At 42.4% G+C, this 18,841-nt stretch overlaps 2 protein-coding genes across 3 annotated transcripts in view; one reads left to right on the top strand and one right to left on the bottom strand.

Annotated features, from left to right (window-relative positions):
- cdon (cell adhesion associated, oncogene regulated) overlaps window positions 1-14,022 on the top strand; it is a 35,508-nt gene extending 21,486 nt beyond the window's left edge. Inside the window, exons 10-19 of one of the 2 annotated variants that reach the window (XM_086262205.1) lie at window positions 86-202; window positions 802-1,005; window positions 1,628-1,809; window positions 3,051-3,156; window positions 5,448-5,570; window positions 5,840-6,031; window positions 7,506-7,816; window positions 7,934-8,013; window positions 8,960-9,222; window positions 10,083-14,022. In XM_086262205.1, the coding sequence (XP_086118331.1) occupies window positions 86-202; window positions 802-1,005; window positions 1,628-1,809; window positions 3,051-3,156; window positions 5,448-5,570; window positions 5,840-6,031; window positions 7,506-7,816; window positions 7,934-8,013; window positions 8,960-9,222; window positions 10,083-10,237 (1,733 nt within the window). In that variant the 3' untranslated portion in view covers window positions 10,238-14,022. The remainder of the gene's footprint in view (window positions 1-85; window positions 203-801; window positions 1,006-1,627; window positions 1,810-3,050; window positions 3,157-5,447; window positions 5,571-5,839; window positions 6,032-7,505; window positions 7,817-7,933; window positions 8,014-8,959; window positions 9,223-10,082) is intronic. The other variant, XM_086262206.1, reaches the window with a different exon arrangement.
- LOC147315028 (uncharacterized) lies at window positions 13,375-15,279 on the bottom strand. The gene is made up of 2 exons (XM_086262207.1): window positions 15,120-15,279; window positions 13,375-14,755 (listed from the first exon to the last, which is right to left on the bottom strand). The coding sequence occupies exons 1-2, from the start codon at window positions 15,202-15,204 to the stop codon at window positions 14,394-14,396; spliced, it is 447 nt and encodes a 148-aa protein (XP_086118333.1). The 5' UTR covers window positions 15,205-15,279; the 3' UTR covers window positions 13,375-14,393.
- Window positions 15,280-18,841: the final 3,562 nt, after the last annotated feature.

The raw sequence follows: 18,841 nt of genomic DNA, 5'->3' as shown, positions 1-18,841 counted from the left end.
TTTACAAAACTGATGTTTGAAGTGTGTCCTCTGGTGGCAGTGCTGATGTTTTTCTTACCTCCAGCTTTTCTTCTTCCTCTCTCAGAGAAGAGCACCTCCCCCAACAAGAATCCCTCCAAGCCTCCCGTCATCTCCGTGCCACCCAAAGCTCCAGAGGACAAAACCCCCAACACGCACTTTGGAGTTGTCATACATGACAGAGGTTGGTGCCGACACAATCGCAGACTGTCTGAAAGGCCCTGCGTTGTTGCTGCAGCTGCTGGACTCTGTGCAGACAATGATTGTGGGATGTTTCTGGGGAAAATTATGGGGCTTTCTGTCATGTAGCTAGTTACTGTGGAGTTCATGACCAGACTGTGTTAAACAGATCGCAGAGCTTAATGTTTAGATGTGGTCTGCTTTGTTTCTTTGTGCCTCAGAGTACAAACAGTCAGATGATAGTTGACACCCCGTAATGACTCTTTGGGAGAGAGATGCTGTGAGATTACACACAGCTTTAGGGTCAGAAATGAGTGTGTGTATCTGTGTGCGTGCATTTGACTTACTCGCGTCACAAGCAGGCCCTACTTTGCTGAGACTCACATTAATCTTTTCACTAACCCTCTTTTCTTTCTGTCTTACTCGCTCCTGCCTTCTCTAACTCTGTGACTAAGGGGCCAGGCAGTAAGTATACATCCCTCTGTGGCTTCCCTGTGATGTGCGTGCTTTACTTTTTTTTCTTTTTCCGTAATCACGTTTGCATGAATTCAGATGCAGTAATGACAGGTACGAGTTTAATTCCTATTTGCTTTTTTTCACCAGTTCCAGAGGCTCCCGATCGCCCGACCATCTCCATGGCGACTGAAAGTTCAGCATACGTCACCTGGATCCCGAGAGCCAATGGCGGCTCTCCGATCACAGCTTTCCGCGTGGAGTACAGACGCGGCCGCAGTGCCGAGTGGGTTGTGGCTGCAGATAACATCTCACCTCTGAAGCTGTCTGTGGAGGTTCGCAATCTGGAGCCTGGTGAGTTTACACATCGTTCACAACTTCTCTCTACAGTCCAGTGATGCAGAAAATGATTGATCTGCCCAGAGGAGAATTTCCTTTTTTAAGGAGATTTGAAAAATAGCACAATTCTTATAAATAACTTTATGCTGCCGTTCGGCTCGCAAAAACTTTACCCCATCACTGACAATGAAATCAACAATTGATAAACAGCAATTAGTTGTTGTTATTATTTCTTGGTCTATGTTGATTTGTAGTTGTCACTGGTCTGCAAAAATGCTGATGTGAAAATAAGAGAAAAAGTAATAGTGAGAATAAAATAAAATACCCAGGGACAATTATTAATAAGGGAAAATAAAAGTTTTATGGTCAAAGCATTGAGGGCTTCTCAAACTTTATAAACCAGATAAAACAGATCATATCATACATCAGCAAATAGTATATATATTATAAATAATATAAAGTTTCAACTATTAACAAGATTTCAGATGCTGTGCCATCAGCTGTTTTTCCCCTTTCAGTTCCAATACACCAACTAACAGCATCATATGAGTGTTGCCTGCTTAAGAAATCCAACATTAGCTTTTGCTTAGCAACACTGTACTGTAACACTGCTGCTCCTGTTGTATTTCTCACTCAGGATCCACCTATAAGTTTCGGGTGGCAGCCATGAACATGTACGGTGAGAGCCCCCACAGCATTCCCTCGAAGCCGTACCAAGTGCCGCAAACAAGCCCTCCTAAGACAGACCGTCCAGTGGTTGGGCCTCATATTTCATCCACGGATGCTATCAGCGACACACAGATCATGCTGCGCTGGACTGTGAGTAGTACATCATGGAAGTAGTAGTGGCATTCAAACAAGCGCATTTAGTAGTGAAAACAAAGATAAACTGTCAAAAATTATCAGTGAGTTTTACACAAAACTGCTGTATTTACAGTAATTGTGTCCACGCAGTATTCTAGTGCATTGACCAAAATTAGCATTTAAAAGGTTTTTCAGTCGTGTTTGATTATCTGGCTACTTTTGTTTCCTTGTGGATTTCCTTTCTGTGGATACTGTGAAACAGTGATGTCACAGCTACAGATATGAAATACTGTTGAAATGGAAGCAAGAAAGTATAAAAATGAAATACTAACGCGTTTACATTCTAGTGGCAACTGTTAGGACTCAGCACCTTTATGGCAGTGGCTCTGTTCGGTTGCTTGGGCTGGAATTTTAAAGTGAATGAGTAGAGAGCCAAAACGTTTCTTTCAGTGGTCACCGGAACTTAAGTCAGATCTGATTAAACCGTGCTTAAAAAGTCTGTTGACTTGTGCAAAATGCCATGCCATTGTGGATTTATTTACGCCTAAATACAGGGTGCCGACATGATCAGCATCTCCGGTTCAACCCACTGGAGCGCTGAACAATTGCTGTGGAAATTCATGTTATGTTAGCCAAGAAAAACAGCGCGTGCCCTTACCTACATGTGTTCTCCGATAATGAGTGGAGAATTATGCCAGCCGCAACATGGTTGATAATGTTTTCCGCTTTTACTGATGATTCCTGTTCAGGCTCCTATAAGAGCTGCATCGCTTGTAATTGTCTCCAAAGTTAAGTGCGCATTCATCAAAATGATCTGAACAACTTCCTGTCCCTGCATAACAGTGGAAAAGTTTGGCTGATGAAGTGACTTTTCCAGGTGGCTCACCTGTGTTTGAACTGATCGTGGTTCTTTTGCAGCCAATCAGACTGTACTGATAGGAGCTCTGCTCCAACAGCAAGAAAGGGAGGCCCTGTCCCTCTGGGTTTTGATTCTTCTGTCTTCAAAGCTGTTTCTGCCTTACAACAGTTTTGGTTGCAGATGGATGTAGATAGTTCCCCACATTTACTTAACCTCAGACAGCCTCATTATTTCCTCAACTTCAGACAGACAGTGCAATCACAATCTAGCTTGCAGTCTTGTACATCTGCTGATAACAGGGCCCGCTATTAGGTGCTGGAAAATTTCCTCTCTTTGTATGATAATTGCTTACCAGATTGCTGTAGTCCAACATAATCTTTTTTCCATCCCCATCCAGTATAGTCCCTCGACTAACAACAACACTCCGATCCAAGGCTTCTACATTTACTACCGGCCCACGGACAGTGACAATGACAGCGACTACAAAAGGGACGTGGTTGAAGGTAAGTGGAGCTACATGTTTTACCGCGTGTATGTTTTTCCACTGCATACCGAGTGAGTAACGGTGTAGAGTGTTTGTCGACAGCTTCCCCCAGTCCTGTTGTAGACGTAAGCTCGTGCTTTACAGATAAACTTGGAAGTGTAATGGATACTGTGTCGAGAGTGGTGTGCATTTTGGCGCGTTGATTTATAGAGAGTGCACTGCTTTCTGAAATCTGTTTTTAATAAATGGTTGCCAGCTAATAGGCCGGAGATGTAATATGAGCCCGACCAGACGAGAGCAGCTCAGGTTGCTGGGTGGAATGCTAACAGTTGAGCTGGGTGCAGGAAGGGAGGGAGGGGCATCCATTCACTTTGCCCATCTCTCCAGCATCTGAGTATGTGACTTTCCACACCGCCAGGGACAAATGTCTGTTTGGTCTTTGTCCCCAGCGAGCAGCTTGTTATTACACCGAAGTTACAAATTCCAAAAATTCAGTCATTAAAGAGAGAAATTTTAAGATGTGGATAGCTGCGTTGCTATAACATTTAAAAATTAGTAGATTTAAACAGGAACCTCTGACCAGCTTACACTTAATGTCAGATTTTAAGAGCTGAAAAAATGGTAATACCCATCAAAGCCCAGTGTTATAGTGTTATGGTATGCTCATAAAATTACAGTTTGGCAAATAAAGTATCAAATCAGACTGAGCACAAGATTTGGACTAAAGAAGAATTTGTTTTATTTTTTGCACTAAAATGTTGCCAGTTTCAGAAGAGTGGCAGAAGAGAGAATGGCACTTGAATCAATTGTCTGGTGATTAAATTGATTTTTTTCACATTTGCATGTAGCTGAGGCCAACCAACTGGTGACCATGAGGTTTAACTTGCAGTACCCAAAAAACTGACCAATTTTGAACCCAAGGCACAGTCGCTGCAGTCAGTCTCAGACAGGCTGGCAAAGGTTTGAAGATAACTGCCGACAATTAACAACCAATCTTATTTAGACTGTGCTGAGTTGAACATTTTGGATTTCTGTTCAATGTGATTTTCTGTGTATTTAGATGGGAACAGATTTGCAGCAGACAATAACAGATTTGGAATTTTTGCTGTTTTATCACAGTTAGTAATCGTGTTAGTCACAAACAGATTGCGTGCAACTGCCAGCTTAACGCCATTCAATTGCAAACCGTTAGCAGACTGATAGCCATCTAAATGCCCTTTTATTGCTGTCTTGATGCACTGAAGTTGCTTTGAGGACGGCAACTGACTGCCTCCATCTTTGAAGCAATGATATCAAAGGCAATTACGTAGTCTGTTTATTGCACATGGTGCAATAATGTTGGTTGTGCCACTGTCTCCATTCATTGTTTTCCTTAGTGTGACTGTAATATTATCCTGGTAACGGGAAATTGCCGACAGGTTTCTGACTGATCTCTTGTCCTGTGTGACTGAGGCCACAGTTGGAAAAATAAAAAGCTGATAAAATTGGACGTAGTGACCATAACATCACCTATTGACGTGTTAAGTCCCATTTTTTAGTCTTAAGCTAAAGGTTTTGGCCTTTTATTTCTTTTGAAACTACACTTGACGAGGGAAGGATGGGTCAGATTTAGAATACACTCATGCCATCGCTGCTTGCCGATCACAAAGGAGACCTGTCCCATAGCATACCCAGCCTTATCCTTATTTTCTAGAAGAGACCTTTTCTTGCAACAGTTTCTAAGTCGCTCACTTGCCTAGAGGCATTTTTGTTACGGTGATACTGACATTAAATACTGAGATTCAGTGTATGCTTCCTCTCTAAAAACGTGTTCCCACTAAAATTACCTCGGGACATAGGTAGTACATGTGCAGCGATTTATTATACTTGTTATGAAATGAAACATGACAAGTACAGCAGCTTATTTCAGCCTCATTTGTAGGAAATGTGGCATTTCCATGTTGGAGACTGTAGCTGTCTCATCTGTGATTTCAAAGCACGTAGTAGTGTGATAGTGTGTAGTAGTGCAGCAGTGGCGTGAGTGTGGAGTGGGAATACTGGAGGCAAGCCAGGACAAACATGAAGCTGCCATATATGGAGCTTGTCTCGAATAAGGCAACTGTCTGGGTCCTGGTGAGACTGTCAGAGAAGGAGACAAGGTTTGGGTGTGAAGCAGAGAGAGAGGGAAAGAACATGACCTGAGTGAGAAGCCTGAAGCGAAGGACAATAGGAAGCGAAAAACTGGCTGTGAGTTTAAACAAGTTGTGTCAACACTGACTTGTAGAGGAAGTGATTTCTCACCTTTGTCCCCCTTTTTTCCTGCCTTCCCAGGTATAAAAAACTGGCACATGATTGGACATCTCCAACCTGAGACCTCCTACGATATCAAAATGCAGTGCTTTAATGACGGGGGAGAGAGTGAATACAGTAACGTCATGATCTGTGAGACCAGAGGTAAGGAAACACAACGCTGTAATGCAGAAGAAATGACTCACACTTTAACCAAACCTCTAGTTTATCAGAAGTCCAGGCATGTTTCTGCAAAGGCTGTAACTTTAATGACGGGTATGATCACCAAAATTACACAACATAAATGTACTGGGTTTTATGAGCTCAACAACAATGGCTTGCATTTTATGGTTTGGTGCTGTACCTTGTTATTTTCCTTAACGCAAATGGGTAAAAAGTTGTTCCTCATGTCCCCTTCTTCCTCTCTTCTGCAGCACGCCAGTCTCCAGGATCACCCAGCCAGCACCCTATTACCCCATCTGACCCCCATCCTGTGGATACCCCAAGCCCTCCTGGAGGACTGCTCTACGTGATTGTGGGCTCTGTTTTAACGGTGATGGTGTTCATCCTGGTGTCCTTTATTATCATCTGTCTGTGGAGGAATCGTCAACAGAACAACATGCACAGTGAGTTTAATATCAAAGTAGACTAGACTAAAAATCAATACCCAAACATTGCTCAGGGTATGAAAAGCAAACTTTTTCTCGTAGCATGCTCTATCTTACACTGCTGTTCACTGCAAGATGAACAGCAAGCATGCAAGAGTTAACTCATTTTTGAGAATAGCTGGCCCCAAGACAGCTTGTGAAACATATTCCAAGTGTTCATTCCAAGTGCATATACAGATCCCACAGTGCCTGCAAAAGAGTTGGCCATTGTTAGATGAGCTCTTTATCAGACCCGCTGGATCTGTAAATAGCTGAAATTTTGTAGCTTAAAGATTTCGTAGACTGGGTCACTGGTTTCCACCTTTTATGTAAGTATGAGGGTCGCATATGATTCATCGCAGTTCATCAACATCTTAGTTGATCAAACAGTTGGGCACATGATACCTGTTACAATATGATATTTGAATTATGTCACCAGTGCTGAAATGCTTGTTTGGTTGCTTGTCTGGGGGGCTGTAAACATCATCAAAACTGGCAAAGCCACGCATACAACCCCAATTCCAAGAAAGCTGGGATACTCAGTAAAATGTAAATAAAAGCAGTGATTTTCGGGTCTTGCAAACCTATATTTAATTCACAATAGAACACAGAAAACATGTTTAAACTGAGACATATTAGTATGTCATGAAAAATATGAGCTCATCGAGAATTTGACGGCAGCAACACATCTCGAAAATGTTGGGACATGGGCAACAAAAGGGAGAACATTTTGAAACTAATTGTTACTTAGCAACAGGTCAGTAATGTGATTGGGTATAAAAAGAGCATCTTAGAATAAAATAGAATAGAATAATCCTTTAATTGTCCCACAAGGGGAAATTTGGTTGTAACAGCAGCCAGAAAGACACATATACAACAAACAGTACACAGGACACAGAACAGAAACATACACAATTTTTTTTCTTACATATTTACATCAAGGACAATGGTTACTATAAACAGAGTACTGTACAGTTATTAAATTAAATAAAATTAGAAGAGGCAGATAGGCAGAGATTCACCAAGTTGCGTCTACAATTTTTAACATTGTCAGAATAATATAAAATTATGAAGACTACGTTAAATAACCTATACTAAATAATATAATCAAAAGACTCTTGATGCCTGTGACTTTCAAGCTCACAGATGGAGCTGTATTGAAAACTAGAAATCACTACGTGGGCTCAGGAACGCTTCCAGAAATCATTGTCTTTGCCATCCACCAAAAATGCCACCATCACCAAGTGGAAAACTCTACTGCGGTCAGAGCAATCAAAGATTTTTAAATCATTTTATTTTGCTGTTATTTACAGCTTTCTTGGAATTGTAGTTTTACAGTTTTTTTTGTCTATTTAAGCAATATCCAAAACTATTCCAGCTGATGCCCTAAATAATTTTTCAAGCTAAAGTTACTCCAGAGCTGAAACTGGTCTTGTTCCTATCTTGATTGTAGCCTCTCTTGCTGCAGAGTTTGATGCTCCCGGCTACCTGTACCAGTCACCAGAGTTGAACGGCCATGTGCTCGACTACACCACGCTGCCTGGCAACAGTCGCATTAATGGGGGTATCCACAGTGGCTATGGACACAGTGGCCAGATGTTACCCCAAGGATGCCATCACCTCCACCACAAACTCCCGAATGGCTTGGCACTGCTCAACGGCTCTGGGAATCTGTACACACCAGGTCCCCCGCATGGCCACAACGGCACCTTGCCGCACAGCACGCGGGACTGCGAGCACTCACACCCTCACCACCATCATAACGTGAGTGCTGAGGTCGTGGTGTCCATGTCCATGATGTTTTAAATTGTGGTATTTTACATGCACAGGTACAAATTCCATTCAGTGTGGCTTAATCTGGTGTTTGTGTCTCCCTGTCAGGGTGGAGGCATGTACACAGCTCTTCCCCAAACAGAGTCTTCTGATTGTATGAGCTGTCAAAACCTCTGCAACAACAACAGGTGAGATAGCATAATCTAACTCTTAAGCAAGGTGTTTGTATGGGTTTTTGATCTATTTTACACTTGGCAGGTGAACTGAAACGGGACTTTTCTTAATGGGCTTTGTAATACCAGTTGTATATCCTTTTTCTTATATAGTTATGTCCCTGTACAGTTTTCTTACATCTTCTCTTTTTTTCTCCAATGAAAATATGACATCCCCTTTTTAAGATTATTTACTTTCAATTGCAGTGATCAGTGTGGAAAATCAAATGAAATAACAAGCAAACAAGTGAAAAAAATCTGGAAATGGAAATTATTGGGATTTCAAATTAACGTTGTTTACTTCAAATTGGGCCTAAAAATACAGATCGGTCATATTTCTACTAAGATATCGCTGAGAAGTGCTCAAGAGCCCCTTTTGAGATCCAAACACACACACGGACACATTTGCCTTCCTTTTAGTCCTGTTTATGTATTTAAGGGTTCCCAGCATCACAGTTTACCCTGTGTGCACCCAGCCAGCAGACCTAATGAGTCCTGTGTTTATTTACCTCCGTCTGCTGGGAAAAGAGGGGGGTGAGGTCACAATCCAATCGTGTCCCGATTGAGGGAAGCTGAGTTCGGAAAAACAGGGACAACTTTGCTGCGTGCAACTCTCTGCTTTTTGGAACTTCACTGAAGAGCAAAACCACAATGTGTCACAGTTACTTAGAGGCTGTGTGGCCTGTAATCTCTGATGAAAACAGTTTTTGAAGCACGATGAGAGCGCTCCAGTTGTGTTAGAGCTGTCATTGTTTTGTGGACTAGTAATATTAATTCAGAGTTTTTCTGTGTCTGGTGGCAAACCTTCAGAGAGAAAGAATGAGCATGTAAAGCACTGCTACGAGTTGTCAGAGAGTGAACACTCAGCAACGCACGGGCATTAATGAATGTTTCCCTTCCATCTCTGTTTGTCTCTGACCAGATGTTACAACAAGACCAATGGCACTTTCTCCAGTGGCACGCTCCCTCTAATGCATCGCGTGGCGCCGTGCCAGCAGGACGGGCTGGAGATGGTGCCTCTGGGCCAGGTTTCATCACAGTGCCGCGGCCACGACAGCCACACGCATTCTGTGGACCAGGAGGCCAACGCAGGATACCGATCAGATGAGCACAAAGAGTCCTCGCCCTCACAGCATTCCTGCTGTCTGATCAGCAACAATGAAACCTATCTAGCAGACAACACTGGTGAGACACGTTTTTCCAGAAAAAAAAGTTCTTTCCATGTATTTTGTCTTCCATTTCTGCATCTTCTCACTGCACCTATTATGCAATTAAATTCCCAAGTTATATCCAAGCTTCTCACATGATTACAGATCATTTAATTAAATTTGCTATCAGTCGAATAATGAGGCTATAGAACAAGACTTAGGCGGGGACAACCTTGTCGCCTTAACGTTATGTAGCTGTTATGATATCCCGGTCTCATTATTGCCCTTGATCATAACTCAAGAAGTGGGTGAAAGAGTGAGTCACTATTGCAAAGTGGAAGAGTTGAAGGAACCACGTCAACTCGACCACAAAGTTTTAGACCATGTAAGAGCCGCTGCAGTGTGGGGTCGCTGAGTGCTGAGGCACTTAGAGTGTAAAAGTCACCAGCAATCTGCTGACTCAATAACTGCAGAGCTCCAAAGCTTCTCTGCCCATCAGTGCAAAAACTGTGCAGCAGAAAGTTCGTGGCATTGATTTTCATGGCCAAGTGGGTGCAATGTGAAGGTGACCCAGTACTTACAGTGCTGGTAGGCTGATGTTTTCTACACATTTCCTAGTGGGAAAAAGATCCCATATGTAGCTTTTAACAAGTTGCTTTAAGAAATTAGCGCATTAATTTAAAACATTTACTTCTAGATGCTCACGGTTCAGCACTGTTGCATTGCTAGTAGATTTTTATATCACTGCCAATCCTGATGTTGTATGCAGACAAACTATGCGGCGTCACCACAAATTACACTGTGGGCCTCTCCAGAATCTCTGCTTGTCTTTTTTAATACAAATAGTAAACCAAGGCCTCTCGCTCTCTCTCACTCTCTCTCTCGCTCTGTGTGCAGCTGGGGAGGAGCCGGAGTGTGTGGACATGGAGGGGCCTGTGGTGCGCTGGGAGAGTCTTGGCCTGCCAGACTTGGACTGTGACGAAAAGCCTGGGTGGATCTCCAGCAGCAGCCTGGCGGGAGAGCTTATCCAGCCTGGCCCGCAGGAGGCCTGAACATAGCCCACACACAAGCACACTCTCCCACAGTTTGGAAGTTTAGAGAAAACAGACAGAGAGGCTGAACGAGAGCTGTGGAAGTATCAAGAGTGGAAAAAAGGAAGACCAGCGAGCGGTGGGATAGTCAGAGACACTGCATGTTATGGTGACGAGGACACTAAAGTGTTGATTGGACTGAGCTGAGATGAGCAACGTGGGGGAAAAAGAGGGACTACAAGAGACTGAGAGCGCAGTCAGACGGAGAGAAGCGAAAAGACACTATATCCCACTGGCGGGAAGCGTCTCATAAAAGATCAAAAACTCTTTAGATGACTTATTTATTTTTTTGTAGTAGTAAAATATTATTTCATATGAATGTATCTGTTTTAAAGAAAAAAGTTTGTCTTTTATATTATTTATGCCTTTTGAATGAGAAATACTTTTTATTTTTTGTTGTGTTGTGTCTCTATGTGTTCCACTCAAGTGTGGAGATTAGCAGTTGTCTGTGTAAAGTTTTGTAATAATATAAAAAAAAAAAGATGTGGGAGAGTCAACAACAACCTTTTTCAATGTCTTTCCTGACCTCCTTCATGTGCAGCACCCGATGAATGATTGCCGTAGTGAATTTCCCCGCCTCGATCCAAACCCATCGATATTTCTGGCAGGCCTTTGATGTGGCTGTGTGATGGGCTGTTCCACTGCAGTGACCCCTGAATGGGGTGAACGCTCCCTGCACTGTTCAGATTAAGGCTGATGCGCTTTGCTTCACTGACTGTTTGATAAGTCATCACTTTACACAAAATCCAGTTAACTTTGAGAGCTCTGATGACCTGCTGACCGCAATCTATTAGAGAAATTGAGTAGTTACATTAAGACAGAGATGTTAAGTGTGAGCAGCCTAGATAACTTTGCAATGCATCAGTGCAAATGCTCGGCCACAAGCAGAATGTTTCTACGAACAGCAGGAAATACTATGTGCAAAGAAATCTTAAATCCTCTCGTCAGTGTGGCATCACTAGTTCTAAAAACGAAACGTCAACCACTTTACAAAGAAAACAGTTTTTAATGTCTTATTTTGCAGGGAAAATGGCCATAACAACACAGTGTTATTAAGTCTGTAACACTATTGTGTTATTCTGCAGAAATGTCTCAAAGATGAAAGAATGAAATGAAACTCACTGCGTGGCCAGGTATCATAAAGGGCTAATTAGGAGAATGTAGCCAGTTTTCTTTAAACCGAAACTCTCAAGACATCACCTGACAGAGTTACCTGTGAGACACAGTCAACAGCTGGTCCATGTGACATCAGATTAAAAGTTCGGTGTAGTTATTTGCTAGAAGTAGCAAAGATTCTAATGCTTCTCATGCTTGAAAGTGCATTTTGTGTCACCAGTGAACTGAAGCTTTTAGTGGCTTTTGTCGAGTACCAGAATCTACTGCTGCAGTTTTACAATTTCTGTGAGGAAAAAACCAGAGTGAGAAAAACGTGACGGGCAGTGAGAAAAGCACCAAATAGAGGAAACCAGCAAATCAGTTGTGAAAAGTTGCTGTGTGATGTTCCTGCTGTGCAGATAACTCATTCATAAAACACTTGTACAATATTCTTCTCAAGTTTCAGCCTGTGTTGCCCATTTTCTAAAGGCGTAAAACCTCTATTGGTTTTAAAAATAATCTTCATGGTGTGTTGGCTGATTGAAGTTGATAGGGTTGCAGCAGGCGGATGACGGGGCTGGCTGTGCTTCACTGAGGATGACTGCGGTGCAGGCTTTCCATGCTTGGTGCCTGTCTGCCTGTGATTTTTGCCAGAGTTGGCTGCCAGTCCTCAGGCCCTGGCTCGCATGGCATTTCTCCTCCCACTGATGGTATACGGGATATTCCTGGCTCCTGGATTTGCTCGCCTACTGCTGAGGCGTGGCGCAGCATCTTCCGGCTGTTATTTTTATTTTTGATGGAGGTTGTTGTGCCATTAAGGCAGCCAGAGTCCATTAAGCTGACTTGAATTGTTTCCCAAGAAGAGTCTGTAGAAGTGTTGGCAGCCCTGAAACTCTAGTTATTTAAATTTACACTGATTTGATTGTGAGAAAGAGAAAAAAGTACCTATTGGCTCCAAACTCGGCATTACAGAAGCAGACTCAAGTTTCCTCTTAGCATTTATTTTATGTCCATACAGTGTCTATTGTTGCTGTTTGGAAAGAAAAAAGAGAACAAAACAATGGATAGGAAATGAAGCTGGAAATGAAGGAGAAATTATCCGGGGAGGGAGAGGGGATGCTGACAGAAGCAGCCTGGGATGATGAGGAAAAGATAAGGACAGGGTTGTCTCTAAATGAGCTGCTTCTCCATCTCCCACGTCTGTCAGTCGGCACTCTCTCCCAGCCCTGCCCTGCACCCTCTACCCACACAGCTACACCCCTTCATTAAGGAGCCCATGGGAACAAGAAAGCTTATTGTCCGCCCTGGAATTTTTGCCCCTTGCTGCAGAGCGGACCTGTTAACGCCAGTCTCTCTTCCCTCCGCCCACCATTCTTCCTCTCTCCCCTCTTCAGCACACCCTGAATGAATGCAATTCTTATGAATCGGGCAGTGTGCTGTTAACTCGGTTGATTCAGCCACGGGCGGTTTTATCCTTGAGATGTCACAAACCACAAGTGAAGCGTGTTGTTGTTGGATGAAGTCCAGCGGTGTTCCAACGGGCCCCTGCAAAGGATGAGCTCATGTGCAGAATGCTTTAAGACTAATAATCAAAGTCTCCCTCGAGGATATCTGGTCTTTATTTGCAGTCAGCCTTTGTAGCACACAAAAATGCTGCAACGTTTTCATTTTTGTACTTTCATGCTGTTGGAGCAGCTGGCTGATTATGAGCTGACTGCACCTGTTGGATATAATTAGGGGGAAAAATACTCTTAATCTTTATTTAACCTCCATTCCCTTAACTGCCCCGTTTTTCCTGGTAAATTTGCAATTTCTTTGATCGGACTGATCAGGATCCATAATGAATATACTGATGATACCTTGTGTTGACATGAGCTAATCTTCAGAGTCAACAGTATTAACAAGTAAGAAAAAATTCACCCTAGATGAAAAATAAATGAGGGTACCAGCGCAGGAAGATAAGTAGCGATATGTTTCTTTTACAAATTAATTATTTAGGAGAAAACTTGTTTTATGTGCAAGCGTTTCTGTCATTGCTAAAAGGCTAAAACGTTTATTCAGTTTGCAGCCTGGAGCGATGTGCTTTAAAATGATGAAGTGTGTCAGTCTGCTCTGCCGCCGTCTCTCAGTCTGTTGATAGCAACAACACACAGAGGTTATCTAACGATCGTTCTGTACTTAAGGAAGGAATAACAACGCAGGATGGTGGTTATTGGAGTTCAACTGAAGATTTCACGAACAGTATATGTCACTGAAGAAAAGAACAAGTAAAATGAGTCATGTCCAGTGCACAAAAAAATCCAGATGGCTTTAATAATCAAGAAAATGCAAGAGTGGAGAAACACTGAAATGAAAACCACAACCTCAGGTCTACATGGTGTCACGCGTTGTAAGTTTATATGGCTACAAAGATTGCAGGAGGCAACAGTGCGGTCTTTCACTGATCAAAGTGTTTGAGTGTCCTTCAGCCCAAACTGGTGTTTTCCCTGTATTGGAAGATGGAGTAAGTCGGTTAGTCTGGATTATATACACAGCAAAGTTTCTTTATTAAAAATACACAAAGATATTTATCTCGATTCACCAGGACGTCATTTATAAACAGGAATAATAAAGATGATGTTTATAAAGGGAACGCATTTTGAGGTACATTTTGTTCAAAATATGAATCAAACTTCTACAAACCATAACAAGTTTCAAACTTCACACCTTCAGCGTAGATTTCTGGAAAAGCACTTGCAATCTTTAAGGCCAAGCTTTCTCAGGTTTTCTCATATATGACAAAGTAAAAGTATATATTTGGAAATTGTTGTAGTTGTGTAGAATTGCTGTAGGCTCCCTTTAACTGTGAAATTGTCTTCACCTGTATTTAAGAGCAAAACTCCTCTCTAACAACGTAAACTCTGAGACAAATTACATCAAAACTATTTGCGTTATTAAATGTTAGGGAACTTATTTGAGGGGGGGGGGATTTGCATGAACCGCTTCTTTAGAGCAGATATATGTGAAGACATACACAACAAAATCAGCTGTCCTCTACATCCAGTCCAGTGAAGTAAAACGTTATCCTGGCCCCTTCCTCTGTATCGTACAAAGCCTGGCAGGTGTACGTCCCGGCTGCTTCACTCTGAAGCTCCTCTATGACTAAAGCGGAGGTGTTCACGGGCACGTGCATGCGACCCAAGTCGCTGGACTGAGACTGAACCTTCGGGCCTTGCCCGTAGTTATAAGCCAAAGCTATATTATTATCGCTTCCTGGTTTGGTGAAGCCCCAGATGAAGATGGTCGGCATAATGGAGCCACAGTCCAAGGTGACCGAGCCTCCCACAGTTGCGTTGGTATGGGAACGGATGTATTCCACCTCCTCGGGGTCAAATATCTCCAGACCTGCAACACAAGACAGGCAGAGTCAGTTACCTGCCTGTGACTGTGTGCAAAGAAAAGCTCTTTTTTTCTCAAGTAGACCAAAGCAACATTATTGACAGATTTATGCATTAATTGGTGTCCTTGGAAAACTTTTTTAAGACCTCACAGTTTGTTGCAAAGGAATCGTGTCAGCATAAACAACACATAATTAAACACTTACAGCTTAACGCCTCTGGCCACTTGATAGATCACATTTTATGATATCTCCGCCTGAGCTTAGCAATTTGACAAAATAATGATACCGGTGTGTGATAAAGAGAAATTCTCCTTGCCTCAACTCGCCTCCACCTGAACATTTTAAGGTTAAAGTACAATGAGCCTTTACCGTGTAGCGGAAGAGCCATCCAGCAGAGGAGAATGCAGAGATAAGGAATCATCCTCAGTCTCTCTGCGGTGCCACAAAGTTTCATCTGGAAATCTCAAGCCAGGGGGCTATTTAAAGCCTATCACAGTGCTGATAGTGTGTCCCTCTCCACTCTACACTGCTGTACACACTGAGAGTGACTGAGCGAGGCAGGGGGACTGACAGGGAGATTTCTTTCAAACTACACTGGATTCCCTTTAAATTATTCATCAATGCTTCCACCTCCCCAGTGTTGCTCCATTTTGCCTGTCTCTCCAGCTCTCCACTCATGACTGGGCTAATGGCTGGACCTGAGAGTAAAAGGTGTAGGATGTCACGGTGATGCCATCTCTTCATATATTATTAAATAAACCGGTGCAGATAGCCTTTTCAGAAATTCCATCACTTCCAGCGTGAAATGGAAACGAGGGTCTAGCAAGGTCAGAAAATCGCTAGCTCCTATCACAACGAGTTATTATTTACCCTATGAGAAGCACGCAACCTGAATAAATCCCTACACATTCACACAATCTTCCTAATGCATTGTGTCATCCAGTCTTTGACTCATGGAAGCAGTATACCCTTAAAAATGCATGTCTTTGCATTATTCATGTATGGATATTAGTCCAAAAATCCTTAGACTGCTTGTTCAAGTTGGACATTCATTCACTTATCTTTGTTGTTACAAAAATAGTCTGTGTTTGGACTAGATTTGGGGGGAGACAAACGTGAATATCATTAGCAGAGCCACCCAGCAGCTTCCAGTAAAAGCAAACTGTGTTTCTCAGAGCATCTGGCTAATGTTTGGGCCTGCAAGCTGCAGCAGTAGAGGCTGAAGCTGCACTCCATAAAACTGCTCTAACTGTGCACAGCTCCAGACTAGGCTGTGGAGCAAGCTCTAATTACTAAGGGCTTCATCTTTAACTCTTTTTTAGAGGGGAAAGGGGGACTAAATTTAGAAAGTGTCTGGAAAACAAACACATATAAAACAAACACATTTTGTGAGGACTTTAACCCCTTAATTCCATGTGTATCTTATTTGATACATGCAGTTTTTTGAGATATCTCCATCACAAAAGTTTGTAATGAGTTCACTGTCTTGGAAACCTTTTAACATGGAGCTACCTTTTAGAAGGAGGTGTTAGCATATTTTCTTACATACCACTTCTATTTAAATATTATTATTATATCATATTAACCTCTTATAACTGGCCCAAAATCACAGGATAAAAGAGCAATTTCCAGTCACTGAAGAGGAAAGGGTGATAGGGCTGAAAGCTCTGGGAACAACTTAGTAAGTCAAACTTCTAAAAAATGGGGGTAATTTATATTGTATCTGATCATCATAAAATAGACTTCAGATAAGAAATGAACCAGCTGCACTGGCCTGTGCCAGTGCAGCTCCGGTCACACCACTACCCTGCAGCTGCTATGAGCTGTATGTCCAAGTTATGACAAAAGACAGAAGAAGCGTGAGTTGTCATTAATGAGACTAGAAAGTCCTGTTTCGCTGGCGAAAGAGCTGACCAAATTCTTTACTGGTGAAGCACATCCTTTCGAAGCACTGTAGTCCTGCATACAAGGAGCTGCCACATCTGCTGGCTGCCTGCCTGATTTGCTGCCTGGCTGCTTGCAAATTTTTTGAAAAATGGATAAGAAAAAGACCAGGCGACTGGAAAATGTGAGTCATTTTAAAAGCAAAATGTTTTTTGGAAGGTGGTTGTTGTGGGGGGTGGCCTTGGTGGGGAGTTAGTGATGAAGGCTTCTTATCTGGACCCTCTTAGCCCTGTAAAAGCTTTCAGGTGCAGTGCCCCATTGAGCAGATCCGGCCAGGCCGAGCTCTTGCAGCTTTTTTTTTTGTTCTTGGCAGAAGATGAGAGAAGAAAATCAGACTCAGATAACTGAGACTATAGAGGGGTCTGTGTAACACTTTACTGCCACCCTAACATGTCCCACCCTCCCAGACTGTGAGATCTTGGCAATAATGCACTTTATGAGACAGCAGAGCTAGCAAAACAGGTGGGTTCCTTGAGTGTGCCCTATGATTAGATCAGTCATTACCACTGGCATTGTTGAAATCAAAGATAACCTCTCATTGTAGAGGACCACCTGTATTGGAATGTGTTACTAAAGCTAAACAGAAGATGATTCAGTCGCTGGATGAGAAAAAAGGTCTGGCCTGGCTTACAGTAAGGAGTGTGTGTTTTCACTTATTTAATGATTCCTTTATTTTCCCATTTGATAAAAAACTGCAGTGCAACCACTGTGTTTATTTTTTCAGAGCGTTACCCAGTTTTTATTAATGTGAACTTCCTCCTATTTGTGTCTTCCGTTGTGTCTTCCTTTCCTCATTGTCCTCAGACTTGAGTCTCACGCTGGCTGCAGCTGGCAGGTTTCCTCTTCCCCGCTTTTTCTTCTCTTGACGGTTGGGTCATGGACCACACATTGAGGAGGTGGAGCGAGACTGTTGTATTACTCTAGTAGACAGGCTAACATATATTAGCCACCCTACCATATATGTCTTCTCTATCATCATCTATCTGCCAGGCAAGCAGAGTGAAGAGGTAAGCCAAGTTTTGCAGAGGTTTGCGCTCGTAAAACACAGAAGCCCATCCCTCATGACCTCTATTTCCCTCCTGGCTGGCTTCTCATTTGTCTAGTCTTAGACTTCACCATTTCTCTGCAGAGGGCTCCCTGTTGGGCCTTCACCTGAATCACTGAGCAGAGCACAGCACAGCTGACTGGCCTTGGAACAAGGGCAGCAGGAAGGGTCCTCTCCACAACTGAGCCCCAAGAGTGCACAAACACAAAATGTCATCTTAAATCTGCAGTTCTGCAGTTATCCATTTGTTTCCATGCTGCTATCCAAGTTAAACTTGGTAAGTAGCAAAACAGATCACTAAGATTCAAATACACAAGAATACGGAAATGATCAAATATTACAACCAATTAAAATGAGTACAAGGTAGAGAATAAACCACATCCATAAAACAGCTGTTCACTGTAGTTAAAAAAAAGCTTAATTGCTTCCTTGCTGAGAGGTCGATGAGAAGATTGATACCTCTGTGTACAGCTGTTTCCAGGAGCTGATTAGTTAATCACCAAGTCTTGAAGTGCAAATTTAGGGAGCTACCATATAATTAAGGGCTGCACAAAAACAAACAAACAAACAAAACTGTTCTAGTGAGTCTTTGCAATGTGTCTTTTAGGAGCTTGCTTTCACTTTCATACTTTTTTGAAGTCTTAGTAAGAGCTTATTTCTAGACCCCAGCGTTATTTGTCACCATTAGAGAAGTTTGTTTTGAATACTGGAGCAGAACAGTTGAAACCGAAGAAGAATGGTCTTGTTTTGATTACAGTTTCAAGTGAATGAGGATGTCTACAGATGTACACTTTCCTTGTGGGATGCATAAAATATTGAATGTCACAAGCTCGCTAATACATTTCTCCTTGACAGCACCGTGGCTTTATGTTAAGTTACCAGTCTGTAGCTCTCGACCCAAGTAAATAGTCTTCCAAACACAAAAATGCATGTAAATGTTTAACCAGCATTTTAAAGCTGCACAAATTAAAATAACAAGGCTCAGAGGTGCGTAAGTACATTTGACTTTGAACCAAGTGAGATATTTTGCGTGTCTGAAATGATTCATCTTTTAATCAGTCCCATAACTGCTGGGTGGATAGATAAAGCTGAATGAGTAACC

This window comes from Aulonocara sp. 'chitande type north' Nkhata Bay, linkage group LG14 (genome assembly GCF_057382095.1).
Source record: "Aulonocara sp. 'chitande type north' Nkhata Bay isolate Kocher_YH1m ecotype deep benthic linkage group LG14, A_spYH_male_GT1.1, whole genome shotgun sequence".
NCBI classification, from domain to species: Eukaryota; Metazoa; Chordata; class Actinopteri; order Cichliformes; family Cichlidae; genus Aulonocara; species Aulonocara sp. 'chitande type north' Nkhata Bay.
The sequence above is the reverse complement of the archived record's forward strand: the minus strand, read 5'-3'. Positions and strand labels throughout refer to the sequence as shown.